This window comes from Littorina saxatilis, linkage group LG4 (assembly GCF_037325665.1).
Source record: "Littorina saxatilis isolate snail1 linkage group LG4, US_GU_Lsax_2.0, whole genome shotgun sequence".
In the NCBI taxonomy this organism is placed as follows: Eukaryota; Metazoa; Mollusca; class Gastropoda; order Littorinimorpha; family Littorinidae; genus Littorina; species Littorina saxatilis.
This window is the reverse complement of record NC_090248.1, coordinates 10,437,646-10,458,667: the sequence shown is the minus strand read 5'-3', so window position 1 is coordinate 10,458,667 and position 21,022 is coordinate 10,437,646. Positions and strand designations below refer to the sequence as shown.

At 40.2% G+C, this 21,022-nt stretch overlaps 1 protein-coding gene across 1 annotated transcript in view; it reads right to left on the bottom strand.

Moving 5' to 3' along the window:
* LOC138964233 (phospholipid-transporting ATPase ABCA3-like) overlaps positions 1 to 21,022 on the bottom strand; it is a 46,903-nt gene that overhangs the window by 18,144 nt on the left and 7,737 nt on the right. The window contains exons 4-12 of the mRNA XM_070336128.1: positions 15,617 to 15,854; positions 13,245 to 13,418; positions 12,106 to 12,287; positions 10,480 to 10,608; positions 8,888 to 9,008; positions 8,210 to 8,364; positions 4,215 to 4,370; positions 2,822 to 3,032; positions 2,307 to 2,556 (exon numbers count right to left, since the gene is read on the bottom strand). Coding sequence (XP_070192229.1) covers positions 2,307 to 2,556; positions 2,822 to 3,032; positions 4,215 to 4,370; positions 8,210 to 8,364; positions 8,888 to 9,008; positions 10,480 to 10,608; positions 12,106 to 12,287; positions 13,245 to 13,418; positions 15,617 to 15,854 — 1,616 coding nt within the window. The remainder of the gene's footprint in view (positions 1 to 2,306; positions 2,557 to 2,821; positions 3,033 to 4,214; positions 4,371 to 8,209; positions 8,365 to 8,887; positions 9,009 to 10,479; positions 10,609 to 12,105; positions 12,288 to 13,244; positions 13,419 to 15,616; positions 15,855 to 21,022) is intronic.

Here is a 21,022-nt window from a genome sequence, read left to right as displayed (position 1 = left end):
AAATTTACGTTTATCTTATTCTCCATCATTTGCTGATTCCAAAAACATATAAATATGTTATATTCGGATTAAAAACAAGCTCTGAAAATTAAATATATAAAAATTATTATCAAAATTAAATTGTCCAAATCAATTTAAAAACACTTTCATCTTATTCCTTGTCGGTTCCTGATTCCAAAAACATATAGATGTGATATGTTTGGATTAAAAACACGCTCAGAAAGTTAAAACAAAGAGAGGTACAGAAAAGCGTGCTATCCTTCTTAGCGCAACTACTACCCCGCTCTTCTTGTCAATTTCACTGCCTTTGCCGTGAGCGGTGGACTGACGATACTACGAGTATACGGTCTTGCTGAAAAATGGCAGCTACTTGACTAAATATTGTATTTTCGCCTTACGCGACTTGTTTTTCTTCTTGCACACCATTTGAAATAAGCGAAGAGATACACAAACAACCGAAAAATCGTCTCACACTCAAGCAAAAAAAGAAAGAACAAGTCGCGTAAGGCGAAAATACAATATTTAGTCAAGTAGCTGCCATTTTTCAGCAAGACCGTATACTCGTAGCATCGTCAGTCCACCGCTCATGGCAAAGGCAGTGAAATTGACAAGAAGAGCGGGGTAGTAGTTGCGCTAAGAAGGATAGCACGCTTTTCTGTACCTCTCTTTGTTTTAACTTTCTGAGCGTGTTTTTAATCCAAACATATCATATCTATATGTTTTTGGAATCAGGAACCGACAAGGAATAAGATGAAAGTGTTTTTAAGTTGATTCGGACAATTTAATTTTGATAATATTTTTTATATATTTAATTTTCAGAGCTTGTTTTTAATCCGAATATAACATATTTATATGTTTTTGGAATCAGCAAATAATGGAGAATAAGATAAACGTAAATTTGGATCGTTTTATAAATTTTTATTTTTTTTTACAATTTTCAGATTTTTAATGACCAAAGTCATCAATTAATTTTTAAGCCACCAAGCTGAAATGCAATACCGAAGTCCGGGCTTCGTCAAAGATTACTTGACCAAAATTTCAACCAATTTGGTTGAAAAATGAGGGCGTGACAGTGCCGCCTCAACTTTCACGAAAAGCCGGATATGACGTCATCAAAGACATTTATCAAAAAAATGAAAAAAACGTATGGGGATTTCATACCCAGGAACTCTCATGTCAAATTTCATAAAGATCGGTCCAGTAGTTTAGTCTGAATCGCTCTACACACACACAGACACACACACACACGCACACACGCACACACGCACACACGCACATACACCACGACCCTCGTTTCGATTCCCCCTCGATGTTAAAATATTTAGTCAAAACTTGACTAAATATAAAAAGCAACAGTTATCGTAGAGGCGAAAGTCCCTGAAGCCACTGAAGTTTAGCCGCAAGTACGATATCGCACTGCTACCATTATCATCATTAACAACAACAACAACAACAACAACAACAACAACAACAACAACAACAACAACAACAACAACAACAACAACATATCCACTGACTCTAAACAATGTTACGTCATAGAGGTTTATTGAAATCTCCGAAAGGCATCTTCACACGTGCAAAATGAACACCCTACACACCCAAAAAAAACAACTACACAGCAAATGATCCGACATAAATAAACCCGAGAAAACACAATAATAGCAATAACAATAACAATCACTGTATTGTCCATTGATAAGATAAATTAAAATGGAATAAAAAAAAGGTGTCTGTAAAGGATTATATATCAACAACATATTTACTGACTATACAAAATTACGTAAAGGAGGTTTATAAATATAGGAATCGCAGAAAGTCATCTTTGCACGTGCAAAATAAGCGCCCAACACACCCCCCCCCCGAAAAAACTACACAGCAGATGATCCGACGGGCGCAGTGGCGTGGTGGTAAGATATGTCAGCCTCCTAATCGGGAGGTCGTGAGTTCGAATCCCGGTCGCTGCCGCCTGGTGGGTTAAGAGTGGAGATTTTTCCGATCTCCCAGGTCAACTTATGTGCAGACCTGCAAGTGACTTAACCCCCTTCGTGTGTACACGCAAGCACAAGTTCAAGTGCGCACGGAAAAGATCCTGTAATCCATGCCAGAGTTCGGTGGGTTATAGAAACACGAAAATACCCAGCATGCCTCCCCCGAAATCGGCGTATGCTGCCAGAATGGCGGGGTAAACACGGTCATACACGTAACAATTCAAACAAACATGAGTGAACGTGGAAGTCCAAGCCCATGAACGAAGAAAAAGAAGAAAAAAACAAGAGGAAAAAAAACACACACACAAAACCACTTACTTCAAGAACACCTCTTCCATGGTGGTAGCGGTAGTCCCAAACCCTCCGATGCCCAGCTCCTCTTTGTGAGCCTCCAGCTGTCTGAAGAGGTCAGGGAACAGCGCCGCCTGGTCGTCAGGTAGCAGGTAAGACAACTCTGTGTTGATCTCGCTCTCAAAGCGGGCAGCGGGGATGTGCTGTTGTATGACTGACGTCACTTTGTCCACGTGACATGACTGCTTTTTGACCAGCACCAGATGATAGCCAGTTCCTGCGAGAAAGGAAAATGTTTGTGGTACAGTCGAACCTTGTCAATAACGACCACCCAAGGTCTTATTTTTATTGTATCATAAGTGTTTATCTGTCTGTGCATTTAAAACCAATCTTACCCTAGAGTTTCTTGAGAAACATGGAGGATTCACAGCACTGCACAACCCCCTCAGCCATGATGGCGATACGGTCACCCAGCAGGTCAGCCTCGCCCATAAAATGGTTCTATTCTCAAACCAAAAGGCAAGACTATAAGCTTATCTTACCATAGAGTTTCTTGAGAAACATGGAGGATCCACAGCACTGCACAACCCCCTCAGCCATGATGGCGATACGGTCACCCAGCAGGTCAGCCTCGTCCATGAAGTGGGTGGTCAGCAGCATGGTACGGCCGGCACGATGACGTTGCAAGACGTCCCACGTCTGACGTCGTGACGCGGGGTCCATACCTGACGTCGGCTCGTCAAGTATTACGACCTGCGACGTCAAGATGAACACATGTGCAATAGAGCCAATTTGTGACCCTCCACCACGAAATGAGTCGCATGTCACCTTTACATGAGTTTCATATTTTTACATTTCCCTAAAGAGTTTTTTATGCTCTATTCAGTGGTGAAACCCGTTTTAGAAAAGAGCGAACACTGTTTGAGTTATAAGCCTGTGACTAAGGTGACCCTCACACTAACCAGACACTCCCCGGACTTATATTTAGCCTAGCGCAGAACCGCGCGAGGTGACATGCGACTCATTTCGTGGTGGAGGATCACATTTGTGCTGTAAACAGACATGTTCAACTTAACCATCCAAAACGGAAGATAAATCAACAAAACCCAACACAACCATTTCTTTTGAACACACCTTTTGGTTACCAGTTGTGAACCTTGTGTGACGAACTTTATCATTCTGCTTGAAAAAGAAGCACACATGGTAAACACTAGTGCATGTTTACCATTTGTTTGTTTGTTTGCTTAACGCCCAGCCGACCACGAAGGGCCATATCAGGGCGGTGCTGCTTTGACATTTAACGTGCGCCACACACAAGACAGAAGTCGCAGCACAGGCTTCATGTCTCACCCAGTCACATTATTCTGACACCGGACCAACCAGTCCTAGCACTAACCCCATAATGCCAGACGCCAGGCGGAGCAGCCACTAGATTGTCAATCTTAAAGTCTTAGGTATGACCCGGCCGGGGTTCGAACCCACGACCTCCCGATCACAAGGCGGACGCCTTACCACTAGGCCAACCGTGCCGGTTGCCATGTGTGCTACTTTTGCTAGTAGAATCATATAGCATTTCCTACTGAGTTCACAACTGGTACAAACAGTGTGTTAAAAAAAGAACACTTCAGTGAACAGTGTGTTCTGTTTTTATTTCTAAGCTAAAATAAGCATCAGAATGGCTCCATTCCACCAAATTCTATTAAACAAAAGAAAAGAGCTATCTTTGAATTAGTTGGTCTATACATTCCCGGCTAGTCTAAAGCTAGAGTATCGTAACTATTTATCTAGGTACATGCATTTTGCGCTAAGAAAGTAAAACATATTTCAAAGCAATAAAGAACGAAATAAGAAAAGAAAAAAAACCACAACAAAAAACAGAAAAATGACTTGGAAAAGAAAAGAAAACTTTGACTTTTTTCACAAAGCATCTCTTACCTTGGAGTCATTGATGAGGGCAATTCCGACTGACAACTTGCGCTTCTGTCCTCCTGACAGTGTTTGTGACTGCGCATGTCTCTTGAACTCTAACCCCACTTCCGTCAAGATCTTGTCAACTTCCTCTTTCACGCGTGACGCAGGGCAGCCCTTCAACTGTTGGAAGAAAAGAAAATTCAGAAATGTGCGAAGGAAAAATGGGCAGCTTTTTTCTCGAGAAGGATACAAAATGTTTGCAACAAAAAGAACAAGTCGCGTGAAGCGATATAAAAACATTTAGTCAGTCAGTATCAAACTAAAGGTAAAAGATCAACACCACAAATTAAGTAGATGTGCAACGCCAAGGCACTGCATACCCCAGCGAAAGACAAACCTCTCTCTCTCTCTCTCTCTCTCTCTCTCTCTCTCTCTCTCTCTCTCTCTCTCTCTCTCTCTCTCTCTCTCTCTCTCTCTCTCTCTCAAACACACACACGCACACACACACACACACACACCCCAAGTCACACACGCACACATATACACACTCACTCACACGCACTCACACACACACACACACACACACACACACACAAATACACACACACACACACCACACACACACACACGAGTACAGACTCATGCACGCGTGCGCACACACAATACACACACACACACACCACACACACACTCACACACACACGAGTACAGACTCATGCACGCGTGCGCACACACACACAAATACACACACACACACACGAACACACACACACACACACACACACAAACAGTAACACTAACACATGTGCACAAAATGAACACAAACACACACACCGCGCGAGAGAGAAAGACTACAGGGAGGCATGACGTCATGATGCATTAATTGACGTCAAAGACTTTCGACCGTGACGTATTCTTCTTACGCGAGCTTTATCCATAGACTTGGAAACTACGGAATTTCTACCCGTCCAAAGCGGCCTTGGGTGGCGTTTGCTCAAAAAATGGGGGCGCCAATTTTACCCACCGTATTTTTGTTAGTATGGTCCCAATTTTTGGTGAACTTCCATCTCCAACTGTGGCCCATTTTCGGGCACAAAGAATCCTTCTTTATCATGTATTATTCGGTATGCACATTTCTCAAATCGATTACAGTATAGCGTTCACGGGATACCTCCAGCTTCGCTGGGATAAAAGATCAACACCACAAACCAATCATCACCGAAACTACATTTAGACAGTCTTGGCTAGTCATACGCGAAGACCAAGACGTCACGCTCGTCTCCGCGAAGATTGCGACCGTATAGTGTTGAACCTATTTCTGTAATTCTGAGCACATTACTAGAGTAAACATAACATATCTATATATTTTTGAATTTAGGAGAAGATGAGGAATACAATGCATTCATTGTTTAATCTGTTACTGAAAATTCGATTTTAATTACAACTTTAAATGAGCAAACTAATTACTTAATTTTTACGATTTCGCGCTGAAATGCAATACCATAATCCGAACTTCGTCGAACATTGCTTTACCAAAATTTCATTCTATTTGGTTGGAAAATTAGGGCATGGCAGTGCCGCCTCAATTTCAGAAAAAAATCCGGATGTGACGTCATCAAAGACATCTATTCAAAAAATTATAACCAGGTCTAAGGATATCATACCCAGAAACTCTCATGCGAAGTTTCATGAAGATTGGTCCAGTAGTTTTCTTAGAATCACTTTACACACACACACACACACACACACACACACACACACACACACACACACACACACACACCATGACCCTCGTTCCGATTCCCCGTCTATGTTAAAACATAAAGTCAAAATGTGACCAAATGTAAAAAACACAAAAGAAACCAGTTTTGGTAAATTCTTCATCGGCAGCCTGTCGATGACTTCTTCATGATGGTAAATTAATGACGAGTAAGGAACGACGGCACGTGATGGACGTATAGGTTACAACACGAGTGGTTTTTTATATGGCTTGTATTTCAGTCAAGACCCAGCGGATGAATATCATCGGGAGACACGAGCCTCTGGCGAGTGGCTCTCGATTGATATTCCCGCTGGGTCTTGACTGAAATACAAGCCATATAAAAAACCACGAGTGTTGTAATCTGTATATCCCATTCTACCATCAAACACAAAGTGTAGACTACTAGCGGCACTGTTGCGATCTGTGCAGGGTAAAACTGTTGCCAGCGAGACTTAGCCCTTTTGCAACCTTAAACTAAGTGACCGTCGCTGAAAAAATAAAACGAATGAGTGCATCGATAAGTACGCGGTAACACTACTTTCAGACCATTTAAAAGCTTTAAGTAAAGGTTCATAAGTTGCAAGAAAGTAATGAAGTCGAATAGAAATTAATTTAGTTGAAGCGCACAATTCTTTTGTTTTGCGTTTCAGGTCGGCAGAACGGGCGAAACGGGTTTGGGACCCATTTGGCTTACTCGATTCAGAATCGGTTCCACGTTGTTTTTCTCGAACGTGTGTAATTAGGCTTATTGACAGAGAAGCAAATTTTAGGGAACAAATATGTAGGTTTAGATTTAACCATTTGCTCCCTATTTGAAATGTATCTACGTGATAAACTGTTTTGCGAGTGTGTTTGCATGGATGAACTTAAACTGGTATGGTGTGAGGAAAACGCGACCGACACGTCTGTCACCGCCGATTGATTGCATTTTGAAGGAATATGACTGGATTACGGAAAAATATGTGGACTTACTGCAGAGCCAGGCAAAAGAGTAGACTTGCTCGCAAAACACGTGAAACAGCCGATGTTTGATAGCTGAAGGCGCACACCAAAACACACTACCGACAGATTCTCAAAAGTCGTCTGCTAACGATGCAAGGGGAGGGTACTCGTGTTTTTGTTTTGGTTCGCTAGCATCTGGTTATCTTGTAAGTTGAATGTTCGTTTTTTTCGACCTGCATTGCTTTCATAATGAAAGAAACTTTTGCTTATTGCATCTCATACATCAGATCAGTTCTGAGATTCATTTTTGCGTGCAACTGATATGGTTTTCTGAGCCGTGCAATACGATTTTAGAACTTCATACAAATGTGTCACATTGTTCGGCGCGAGGTCAAAGGTCGGGAGGAAAGTAGTCCTTTGCCCAAATCGGAATCTGCACTATCATATATTTTTTGGAGTCCATGATGTATTTATTGAGCTATAAAAATACAACATATATATATACCCATACTGAAGTAACAGAGACAAAGAAGGGAGGTCATGGGATATAGTATCTTTTCATGATGGATATAAAGAATATTACATGGCTTCCTATGTGATACCAGTTTTACACGAGTGGTGTTCTTAAATATTAAACTGCGAGCGAAAGCGAGCTTTTCAATATTTGAAAAAGACAACGAATCATGTAGTATTCTGTTTATCCTGCATACTGTGCTTGCATGTCTTTTGCTGCAAACGTCCCTCAGTCGAATTGAAGACGCTTCAAATGGAACCTGTATCTCTTCGAAAGCCTCTTGTAATCTTTGACCTCAAAGCAAAACGTCTTCACTCTAGAAAGCATATCGTGACGTGTACGTTCTTAAAATTCTTCCCAGAATGACGTTTGTCTTGGTGACTCGGCATCACGGGCAGTGTAAAATCAGGTCCCTGTCAGACACGACCTCTTCACAAGAACTGTGGAGTGAACGATAGTGTTATGACATGAGTGGTATTTCACACGTATGTAGGATAATTGCTTTATTACATCTGGACCGTGTTCTGCACTGCGAAGAAAATAAACAAGCAAAACAAACAGAGAAGAAGTCAAGAGCACGCTGGAAAAGTGAAGAGAAACGTGTTTTGTTTTCTTACGTCCTCTGAACCTTGTAAAACTGTTGAGTACGAAGAGATCAAAATCATATGCAGCTATGTGCTGACCCAAATTCACAGGTGGATGGAGCAGTGGATGCTGGGACGGGGCGGTGTGAGAGCACACCAGACAAGGAACAGGTGTTATGACAGTACCAAAGAAAAAGAAGAAAAAACATGTGCTGACCCTTGCGAAGAAGTCCAGGTGCTCTTCAACGGTCATTGCATCGAAGAGAATGTTGTGTTGAGGACAAAGGCCAAGGTCATGTCGAATGGTGTCCATGTCGCTGCGAATGTCAAGACCGTTGATGATTGCCGTGCCGGACGAGGGTGGAAGGAATCCTTGAAATTTCAAAATGTCAAAGATTTAATTTCTATGAACAATAATTGTTTTATAATAATAATAATAATAATAATAATAATAATAATAATAATAAATGAGCATTTATATAGCGCAACATCATAACTTTACAATTATGCTCTTTGCGCTTGACACATTTAAAATTAAAACACAGTTATACAAGCATTTACATCTACATTCATAGTCAACAACGCTTAATTAAAAGCATACACCATCAAAGATACATTACAAAAGATTCTTCCACTAACTAAATAATAAAAACATGAATAAAATAGGTAGTGAAAAATCACTAAAACAACAAATAACACAGTAAAAAGCAGTTCAAAATAATTATATATCTTAGAGCAAGATACATGGTGCAGCTATTGGCAATCTCTCATTATAACTCCATTAGTGATTTGAATCGAAAATCAAAAACAGACAAACAAATAAACAAACAAAAATACACAAAAACTGCACGTGGGAGTTTCAACCCACGAACGCTGAAAAAGTAGAAGTGTATACCTGTGAGCATGAACATGGTGGTTGTCTTCCCTGCACCGTTGTGTCCCAACAAGACAGTTATCTGCCCTTCGTACATCTTCAGGGACACGTTGTTGACGGCCACCTTGTTCTTCCCAAACTCCTAATGTGACACATGACAGGTTGACTGATATTATATCTTTTATTGGGTTCTTGTAATATGTTATACGAGCGTATGTAGCCAATTATTTATTTCTTCTTCTGTCTTTCTATCTGTCTGTCTGCCTGCCTACTTGCCAGCATGTTTGTCGGTCTGTCTGCCTGTCTGCCTGTCTGTCTCAATTTCTTTCGTTCTCGCTTCCTATCCTCTTTCTTTCGTTCTTCTTTTTTCCTTTCTTTCTTTCTTTCTTTTTTACATTTAGTCAAGTTTTGACTAAATGTTTTAACATCGATGGGGAATCGAAACGAGGGTCGTGCGTGTGTGTGTCTGTGTGGGTGTGTGTCTGTGTGTGTGTGTGTGTGTGTGTGTGTGTGTGTGTGTGTGTGTACCCATGTTTCCACAGGTTTGGTTGCCTAAATCACCATAAGGCAACCATCCACACGTGGATGGCAACCTAAACTCTGGATGGCAACCTAATTGTGTGGATGGTCGCTTCATTTAACACCGTTAAATTGACTTTTTTGACGGAAAGAATGTCATAACAATGTTCAAAATGACATTCTTTCCGTCCACACGTGTGGATGGTTGCCTTATGGTTAAATTGACACCGTTAAATTGACTTTTTTGACGGAAAGAATGTCATAACAATGTTCAAAATGACATTCTTTCCGTCCTCTATAGGCGACGAAATAGGTCAAATTTTGTGCATTTTTTAGTGCAAAATTCTCCGATGCCGGAGCGAGTACTGCACCCAGTGCTGTTGTAGTGCAAGTGCACTAGAAAGGCACTACACCCAGTGCCGCCTCTTAGGTAACCATCCACACTTTAGGTGTATGTGTGTGTGCATGCGTGTGTGTGTGTGTGTGTGTGTGTATGTGTGTGTATAGCGATTCAGAGTAAACCCCACTAACCGATTTTCATGAAACTTTACATGAGAGTTGCTGGGAATGATATCCCCAGATATTTTTTCCTTTTTTTGATTAATGTCTTTGATGACGTCATATCTGTTTTTTTGTAAAAGTTGAGGCGGCACTGTCACACCCTCATATTTCAATTAAATTGATTGAAATTTTGGCCAAGCAATCTTCGACGAAGGCCGGACTTTGGTACTGCATTTTTGCTGTGTAGGCTTAGACATTAATTAATGAGTTTGGTCATTGAAAATCAGAAAATAGTAATTAAATTTTTTTATTATTTTATTAAACGATCCAAAAACAATTTCATCTTATTCTTCGTCATTGTTTGATTCCAAACACATATAAATATGTTATATTCGGATTAAAAACAAGCTCTGAAAGTAAAAAATATGAAAATTATGATTTAAAATTAACTTTCCGAAATCGATTTTAAAACAATTTCATCTTATTTTTTGTCAGTTCCTGATTCCATAAACATATAGATATGATATGTTTGGATTAAAAACAAGCTCAGAAAGTTTAAAAAATAGAGATACAGAAAAGCGAAGAGAACCTACCTTTCTCAGCTTGTCTACACTGATGCCAGCCTTCAGTCCCTGGGGCTCACTTTCAAAGTGCTCGTCGTCTGTATTGAGAGCAAGGCCGGTGTTCTTGTATTGAGGCGTCAGTCCGCACCAGTAGCTTTTCTGTTGATAAATACAGAATGAAAAACCAAGGAAGGTTATTTAGCCGCCTTTAAGTATAAAGCGGCTATTAGGTTTCATTTATTGGAACGTTCACTCATTGACAAAACGAAACATTCCCTGAGACTTCAAAGCGGATATACACACTTCTTGTTATCCTACATAGGTGAAAGAGACCACCCATGACATACAAAACCCAAACACTCCCACGTTAGCATATCATGCACATGAGGTCGTCTCAAGCTGGTCCGACAGGAACCATATAATAATAATAATAATAATAAATGAGCATTTATATAGCGCAACATCATAACTTTACAATTATGCTCTTTGCGCTTGACACATTTAAAATTAAAACACAGTTATACAAGCATTTACATCTACATTCATAGTCAACAACGCTTAATTAAAAGCATACACCATCAAAGATACATTACAAAAGATTCTTCCACTAACTAAATAATAAAAACATGAATAAAATAGGTAGTGAAAAATCACTAAAACAACAAATAACACTAAAATTAAAACACAGTTATACAAGCATTTACATCTACATTCATAGTCAACAACGCTTAATTAAAAGCATACACCTTCAAACATACATTACAAAAGATTCTTCCACTAACTAAGTAATAAAAACATGAATAAAATAGGTGGTGAAAAATCACTAAAACAACAAATAACACTACATGTAGCCTACTGATGGACTGAGAAAACAAAATCAGGGGTTGTATTTCCTGAAGAGGTGCTCGTTTGAATGCTTGGGGTGACTGAGAGTGGCGGATGTGAAAGGGGAGAGAATTCCATTGTGTGGGTGCGCAGAAAGTAAAAGTGCGTTGTCCGTATGTTTTGGTTTTGGTGTGTGGAATGGTAAGGATGCGACAGTCAGAAGAGGCACGGAGTTGTCTTGCTGGAGAATAGACGGTGAGGAGTTCAGAGAAGTAAGCAGGAGACGAACCAGAAAAGAAGTTAAAGCAGAGGGTAGACAGTTTGTAGTCAATGCGGGCTTGAATAGGTAACCAGTGCAGTGTGTGAAGAAGTGGTGTTGCGTGATCTCGTTTTCGTGCTTTGAGAATGAGGCGTGCTGCCAAGTTTTGGACTTTTTGTAGTTTATGCAGGAGGTACAGAGGACAGCCAGAGAGAAGAGAGTTGCAGTAGTCAAGTTTAGAAAGAACAAAGGCACAGACAAGAGTGTTAGTTGTTTGAGAGGAGAGTGTGTGGCGAATGGTGCTGATCTTACGAAGCTCAAAATAAGCTGCTCTACAGACTAAAGATATATGTTTGTTAAGGGTCATGTCAGATGAAAGGGTGAATCCAAGGTTTCTAGCTGATGGTGAGAAAAGAATGTCGGTGTTGCCTATTTGAACAGAAACAGGTTGGGGAGAGGGAAATGTAGTGTTCTTATGTTGCACTGCTCATGACACTTCGCTTTTGACGCAATACATGTTTTGTTAAATTGGAGGCACGTATCTCATTAAGTGTTTTGTTTTCTTGGCTTACCGTAAAGGGAAAATAAAATGGTTTGGGTACACCAAATTCGCCGGGCCAGACGTTGTCCAGGTACCACGTGACAGTAAGGTGGATAGCCGAGTCTACCAACAGCATAATCAGGACATCCTGGAAGCTAAAGTTGTCGTCAGGAATAGCGGGTTCTGCTATTTTGCTCCAACTGATTCCCTCGCCTGGAAGTACGTTATTCGACAAGAAAATGAATCGGTCATAGCCATAATTCCAATACATGATACTTTTCTGAAGAGCAAAAATTCGGGAGAAAAGAATCTAAATCATTCAAATCTTCTTCTTCTTCTTCTTCTTCTTCTTCTGCATTCGTGGGCTGAAACTCCCACGTACACTCGTGTTTTTGCACGAGTGGAATTTTACGTGTATGACCGTTTTTACCCCGCCATTTAGGCAGCCATACGCCGCTTTCGGAGGAAGCATGTTGGGTATTTTTGTGTTTCTATAACCCACCGAACTCTGACATGGATTACAGGATCTTTTCCGTGCGCACTTGTTCTTGTGCTTGCGTATTCACACGAAAGGGGATAAGCCACTAGCAGGTCTGCACATAAATTGACCTGGGAGATCGGAAAAATCTCCACACTTAACCCACCAGGCGGCCGCGGCCGGGATTCGAACCCTCGACCTTTCGATTAAGAGGCCGACGTCTAATAACACCCCGCCACAGCGCCCGTCAAATCAAATCGAATTCAACTTGAGAAGTTACAGTAGTGAAGCATATAACAAAAAGACAGACAAAACACTACAACAGTATTAACATTCGAATACACTAGTAACATTATTCTTAACAAAACACCTCATCCTACACAGAAATGTTACTCACCAGTACCGACGTAGAGACCGATGACCTTCATCCCTAGAGCCATGGATGGGTTGAAGATTAAGCCCAGTCTCTCTCTCTCTCTCTCTCTCTCTCTCTCTCTCTCTCTCTCTCCCCCCTCTCTCTCTCTCTCTCTCCCTCCCTCCCTCCCTCCCTCCCTCCCTCCCTCTCTCTCTCTCTCTCCCTCTCTCTCTCGGTTTCTCTCTCTCTCCCCCATCTCTCGCATTCTCTCTCTCTCCCTCCTCCTCTCTCTCTACCCCCCCTCTCTTGTTTTCACAGAAGCGTTATATATACTCACCGGTTCCGACGTAGAGTCCGATGACCTTCATACCCAGAGCCATGGCGGAGTTGAAGAGCAGTCCTACGGCCATCTTTTCGCTGTACGTCGTGGTCTCGTAGTGTTGGTTGAGGAAGATGTAGGGAATGTACAGCCCGAAGTACACCAGACCGCCCACCACCGCAGCGATGTTGGCTGGGGGGGGGGGGGGGGATAAGAGAGATAACATAATTATTTGGTTGCTTGGTTTCTTGCTTTAACGTCTCAAATGAATTGGTATCTCAAATTATGGGGGAAAACCCCAAAACATATAGACTGCTAAAGTACCAACATTCAGAACACAAAAACAAGAATGGTAGGTTATTGGAACGTTTAATTTATTGCAAAACAAAACGTTACATTCACTGTACTTTGTGCTTTGCAAAGTCTACTTTACGCAGCTGGCTGCAAAAAGGTTTGGCCCTGAATGTTAGCTAAAAAGTCTTCGCGAAGTCGAATTCGGGCTCAAATAGACATATATGCGTTAACATCTCGCCAGAAGAAATTGTCATGTGCAAGTACGTTAGGATCACCACCATCAGCTTATTATAACTTGTTGAATTAAAACAACAATTAAAACTTGTTTTGGATTGTATCAATGAATGATAGATGGAAATACTTTTAACGCAAGAGAGGCAACAATACACCACATTTGCGCTATCCTGAACTCTTGCACGAATGTTTACTCGTACATTTATAGATCAATATGTTTGTTAGGTTGTGTTTGTCTTTTATGTGAAATTGTGCGTGTTTCTCTCCAATGTACCTGTTGTCGGCAAAAGCCACGGTGAGCAAGGCTTAGACAACAGAAACAGAGTTTTAAAGCCGAACATTCGTCTCCAGAAGACCAAGCCTTGCTATAGTAGTAGAAAAGTGTCCCATCATTATGTGTAGCGAACATCTGAGACTGCATTTGATAACGATCGATTCATTTAAATTGTGTATTGTGTACGTGATTTTCTTTCTTTATTTGGTGTTTAACGTCGTTTTCAACCACGAAGGTTATATCGCGACGAGGGAAAGGGGGGAGATGGGATAGGGGAAAGGGGGGGGGGGGGAGATGGGATAGAGCCACTTGTTAAGTGTTTCTTGTTCACAAAAGCACTAATCAAAAAATTGCTCCAGGGGCTTGCAACGTAGTACAATATATGACCTTACTGGGAGAATGCAAGTTTCCAGTACAAAGGACTAAACATTTCTTACATACTGCTTGACTAAAATCTTTACAAACATTGACTATATTCTATACAAGAACCACTTAACAAGGGTAAAAGGAGAAACAGAATCCGTTAGTCGCCTCATACGACATGCGGGGTGCAGAGAAATAAGGATGTGGAAAAGAAGACTTTTGGTAAGTGAAATAAAGGTGATGGATCCAGTCAGGTAGAAATAAGACAACAAGAAAAGAATTGGAAAACTGCAGGGAATAGTAGGGAGAGTTTTCTTGGAAGGAAATATAGGTGAAAGGACTGGTAAGGCAGAAATAAGACAAAAGAAGAGAAGAAACAGAACCGTTAGTCGCCTCTTACGATCGACATGCTGGGTAGCATCGGGTAAATTCTTTCTAGTCCCAACCAATATGGGACTCCCCCTAACCCGCGGGGGGTGTGTACGTGATTGTGTTTCCATTTATTTAAAGTTTATTTGTTTTTAATGTGTATTGTTCAATCAATCAATCAATCAATCAATGAGTCTTATATCGCGCATATTCCGTGGGTACAGTTCTAGGCGCTCTGCAGTGATGCCGTGTGAGATGAAATTTTATACGGCCAGTAGATTGCAGCCATTTCGGCGCATATTTACCTTTCACGGCCTATTATTCCAAGTCACACGGGTATAGGTAGACAATTATTAACTGTGCCTAACCAATTTTGCCAGGAAAGACCCTTTTGTCAATCGTGGGATCTTTAACGTGCACACCCAATGTAGTGTACACGGGGGGAGGTTCGGACACCGAAGAGAGTCTGCACACAAAGTTGACTCTGTGAAATAAATTTCCGCCGAACCTGGGATCGAACTCACGCTGACAGCGGCCAACTGAATACAAATCCAGCGCGCTACCAACTGAGCTATATTGTTGCTGTTATACTAAGATTACTGTATTTATGATTGATTTAAGGCGCTTATGTTGTGTATTGTTGCTGCTATTAAGATTATTATATTTAAGATTGTAAGGCGCTTAGAACTATTTTAAGATTTGCACCCTATAAATACCCTGATTATTATTAGTAGTAGTAGAAGACCTCAGAAATAAATTTAGACACCGGATGTACACGTATTACAGGCTCGAGAAAACAGAGCTAAATCTGTCGAGGCCGCGATGTTGGTCTTTAACTTTCTACCCATCCACCGACCTTTTTGGATCACGGAGCTCATCATGAAACAGTAGGTAACGATGGCAACGGCATAGACAAGCATGAACACGAAGAACAGTGTGATGTCGCTGTTTCCTATGGCAGGACCGTTGTCACTGAAAGACACCCCCAGAAAGACCGTGTAGATTGCCATGGTGATGACCATGAAGATCATGCAGGTGAAGAACCAGGCCGCCCAGTGCGCTGAAGGCAGCAGTCCCATCAGCTTCATGGACTCCTGTACATAGCAAATCAGAAAAGACCAATCTATTTGTCTTTGTAAGCGCGAAAATAAACCTCCGACAACGTTAAAGTGTACTGCTCAGTTACATGAAAATCGTTTATCTCACAAACGTTAATTTTCAAACTTCTGTTTTTCCCAGATATTGCTCGCTGCAACACTTTGGGTTTTTTGTAAGCGCTTCAGTACTAAAGTGCAGAAATAGGGCATTCTTGTTTAACTCACTGTTGTAAAATGAGCATGAACTACACTACACAACACAACACAACACAACCCAACACAACACAACACAACACATCACACCGGCCCCCGTGGCGCAGTGGTTAGCGCATCGGACTGGTTCGAATCCCATAAGGGGAGCGTGGGTTTTTCGAGCTTCGGTCGAGCTTCGGTCGGCTCCTACCCAGAGTGGAAGTGCTAAAGTTCCAATGGGAAGGCTGGGATCACACAGATCACTTCACGAATGAAAACTTGTCTCGATTCTTGTGACCCTTCCTGCTCAGGGCTCTCATGGTGACCTTGGTCCCGGTGTTCCTGTTCCAGCCATCCCGCTGCAAGCCTGCTCCAGGGGGGTCGACGGAAGGACGCAGTGGCGGTCTGCTCTCTGAGGAGACGCTCACTCAGTCTGGCTCCGCGACTTAACAGTCAGTGTCCTAAGTAGAGGGCTTAGTAGGTAGCGGTGCCTGTGTCCCTTGCCAGGAACAGGACCAATACTGAACACCGTCGAAGTGACTCAGCAGCAGTGCAGTGTCATCTTCCGAGGGTAGCCTGTCGCAGCGGCCTGACATCCTTCCCTGGAGTGTCTGTAAAATTAGTGAGGGTGCCCAGGTGTCTGACCAACACTGGGGGCTCATTGATTCGACAAAGTCTGGCGGTGGAACGAAGTTCAGGGGTGGATGTTGCAGTGAGTGCCGGGACAGGGCGGCGTGGGAGCATTCTGGGAGAAGGAACAAGCGTCGGGACAAGCAAAAAGAGAATAAAACAAATAAAAAAATAAATACATAAAGAAAAGAGAGAAGAAAAAGAGAAAGAGAGAAAACAAAGAGGCAGAGAAGAGATGAGAGAGAAGAAAAAGAAGAGGAAGAAGAAGGAAAAAACAAAACAAAACAAAAACACAACACAAACAGTCATTGTTCAGCTCGACCACTGTCGCGGTCTCGGAGAAACACTGACTGTCTCGATCTGTGAAATATTGTCATAATTTGGTCAAAAGGAGAAATCAACTTTATATCCTATTGGAGCAACAAGTGTACATTTCAAATAAACAGGGTTTTTGGCTGCACAACTCACACCGGGAGATAAGTCTTTCAATGTCTATCATTTGTACAGACTAGATCTGTTATAAAACAAAATCACCGAATGCATTAAATTAATCTAGGCCATCTTTCTTGTTTTTTTAAATCTAAATTGTGGAACGTTGGCAGTGTATTTGTTTTTGTGGATTAAGGCCATAATGATTTCACCTTAAAGTTATTACAAAACAAATCACTGGATGCATGAAATTAACCCAGGCCATAATGATTCACCTTGAGTTTTCGCTCGGTCTTGTACACGCTGCCCTTGGTGTATTGGATGCAGGACAACAGGGCGAAGGAATAGGGTTCCAACAGGAATCACTCACTTATGCTCGCATTTCAATATTGTTTTAAAACACCTCGTGTAAATCTGACATGACACAGCAAGCCATGTAGGATACTTTATATCATATTCACATTAAGTTTTATCTCCTTCTCGTGGTGTAGCGAATCACTCACCTTTGCTCGCATTTCAATATTTTTTAAATACACCTCGTGTAAATCTGATATAACGTAACAAGCCAAGTAGTATTCTCTATATCATATTCACCTTTAGTTTTCTCTCCTTTTTGTACACGATGCCCTAGTGTACCGAATCGCTCGCTTTCGTTCGGATTTCAATATTTACCAAAAACAAGATCATGTAAATTGGACATAATATAACGTAACAAGCCAAGTAGTATTCTCTATATCATATTCACCTTTAGTTTTCTCTCCAAGCCAAGTAGTATTCTCTATATCATATTCACCTTTAGTTTTCTCTCCAAGCCAAGTAGTATTCTCTATATCATATTCACCTTTAGTTTTCTCTCCTTTTTGTACACGATGCCCCAGTGTACCGAATCGCTCGCTTTCGCTCGGATTTCAATATTTACCAAAAACAAGCTCATGTAAATTGGATATAATATACGTAACAAGCCAAGTAGTATACTCTATATCATATTCACCTTAAGTTTTCTCTCCAAGCCAAGTAGTATACTCTATATCATATTCACCTTAAGTTTTCTCTCCAAGCCAAGTAGTATACTCTATATCATATTCACCTTAAGTTTTCTCTCCTTCTCATGCACGATGCCTTTGGTGAATCGAATCGCTCGCTTTCGCTCGCATTTCAATATTGAACAAACACAGGTCTTGTAAATTTAATATGACACAGCAAGCCATGTAGTATTCTCAATTTATTATTCACCTTGCCCTTTGTGTATTGGATGAAAGACAACAGGATGAAGGCCGGAATCGCTCGCTTTTGCTCGCATTTAATTTTTTTGTTAAAACACCTCGTGTAATTTATCTGACATGACATAGCAAGCCAAGTAGTATTCTCTATATCATCTCTATATCATATTCACCTTAAGTTTTCTCTCCAAGCCAAGTAGTATTCTCTATATCATATTCACCTTAAGTTTTCTCTCCAAGCCAAGTAGTATTCTCTATATCATATTCACCTTAAGTTTTCTCTCCAAGCCAAGTAGTATTCTCTATAATTATCCTATTCACCTTAAGTTTTCTCTCCAGCCAAGTAGTATTCTCTATAATTATCATATTCACCTTAAGTTTTCTCTCCAAGCCAAGTAGTATTCTCTATATCATATTCACCTTAAGTTTTCTCTCCAAGCCAAGTAGTATTCTCTATATCATATTCACCTTAAGTTTTCTCTCCAAGCCAAGTAGTATTCTCTATATCATATTCACCTTAAGTTTTCTCTCCAAGCCAAGTAGTATTCTCTATAATTATCATATTCACCTTAAGTTTTCTCTCCAAGCCAAGTAGTATTCTCTATAATTATCATATTCACCTTAAGTTTTCTCTCCAAGCCAAGTAGTATTCTCTATATCATATTCACCTTACGTTTTCTCTCCAAGCCAAGGAGTATTCTCTATATCATATTCACCTTAAGTTTTCTCTCCAAGCCAAGTAGTATTTTCTATAATTATCATATTCATCTTAAGTGTTCTCTCCAAGCCAAGTAGTATTCTCTATAATTATCATAATCACCTTAAGTTTTCTCTCCAAGCCAAGTAGTATTCTCTATATCATATTCACCTTAAGTTTTCTCTCCAAGCCAAGTAGTATTCTCTATATCATATTCACTTTAAGTTTTCTCTCCAAGCCAAGTAGTATTCTCTATATCATATTCACCTTAATTTTTCTCTCCAAGCCAAGTAGTATTCTCTATATCATATTCACCTTAAATTTTCTCTCCAAGCCAAGTAGTATTCTCTATATCATATTCACCTTTAGTTTTCTCTCCAAGCCAAGTAGTATTCTCTATATCATATTCACCTTTAGTTTTCTCTCCAAGCCAAGTAGTATTCTCTATATCATATTCACCTTAAGTTTTCTCTCCAAGCCAAGTAGTATTCTCTATATCATATTCACCTTAAGTTTTCTTTCCAAGCCAAGTAGTATTCTCTATATCATATTCACCTTAAGTTTTCTCTCCAAGCCAAGTAGTATTCTCTATATCATATTCACCTTAAGTTTTCTCTCCAAGCCAAGTAGTATTCTCTATATCATATTCACCTTAAGTTTTCTCTCCAAGCCAAGTAGTATTCTCTATATCATATTCACCTTAAGTTTTCTCTCCAAGCCAAGTAGTATTCTCTATATCATATTCACCTTAAGTTTTCTCTCCAAGCCAAGTAGTATTCTCTATATCATATTCACCTTAAGTTTTCTTTCCAAGCCAAGTAGTATTCTCTATATCATATTCACCTTAAGTTTTCTCTCCAAGCCAAGTAGTATTCTCTATATCATATTCACCTTAAGTTTTCTCTCCAAGCCAAGTAGTATTCTCTATATCATATTCACCTTACGTTTTCTCTCCAAGCCAAGGAGTATTCTCTATATCATATTCACCTTAAGTTTTCTCTCCAAGCCAAGTAGTATTTTCTATAATTATCATATTCATCTTAAGTGTTCTCTCCAAGCCAAGTAGTATTCTCTATAATTATCATAATCACCTTAAGTTTTCTCTCCAAGCCAAGTAGTATTCTCTATATCATATTCACCTTAAGTTTTCTCTCCAAGCCAAGTAGTATTCTCTATATCATATTCACCTTAAGTTTTCTCTCCAAGCCAAGTAGTATTCTCTATATCATATTCACCTTAATTTTTCTCTCCAAGCCAAGTAGTATTCTCTATATCATATTCACCTTAAATTTTCTCTCCAAGCCAAGTAGTATTCTCTATATCATATTCACCTTAAGTTTTCTCTCCAAGCCAAGTAGTATTCTCTATATCATATTCACCTTAAGTTTTCTCTCCAAGCCAAGTAGTATTCTCTATATCATATTCACCTTAAGTTTTCTCTCCAAGCCAAGTAGTATTCTCTATATCATATTCACCTTAAGTTTTCTTTCCAAGCCAAGTAGTATTCTCTATATCATATTCACCTTAAGTTTTCTCTCCAAGCCAAGTAGTATTCTCTATATCATATTCACCTTAAGTTTTCTCTCCAAGCCAAGTAGTATTCTCTATATCATATTCACCTTAAGTTTTCTCTCCAAGCCAAGTAGTATTCTCTATATCATATTCACCTTAAGTTTTCTCTCCAAGCCAAGTAGTATTCTCTATATCATATTCACCTTAAGTTTTCTCTCCAAGCCAAGTAGTATTCTCTATATCATATTCACCTTAAGTTTTCTTTCCAAGCCAAGTAGTATTCTCTATATCATATTCACCTTAAGTTTTCTCTCCAAGCCAAGTAGTATTCTCTATATCATATTCACCTTAAGTTTTCTCTCCAAGCCAAGTAGTATTCTCTATATCATATTCACCTTAAGTTTTCTCTCCAAGCCAAGTAGTATTCTCTATATCATATTCACCTTAAGTTTTCTCTCCAAGCCAAGTAGTATTCTCTATATCAT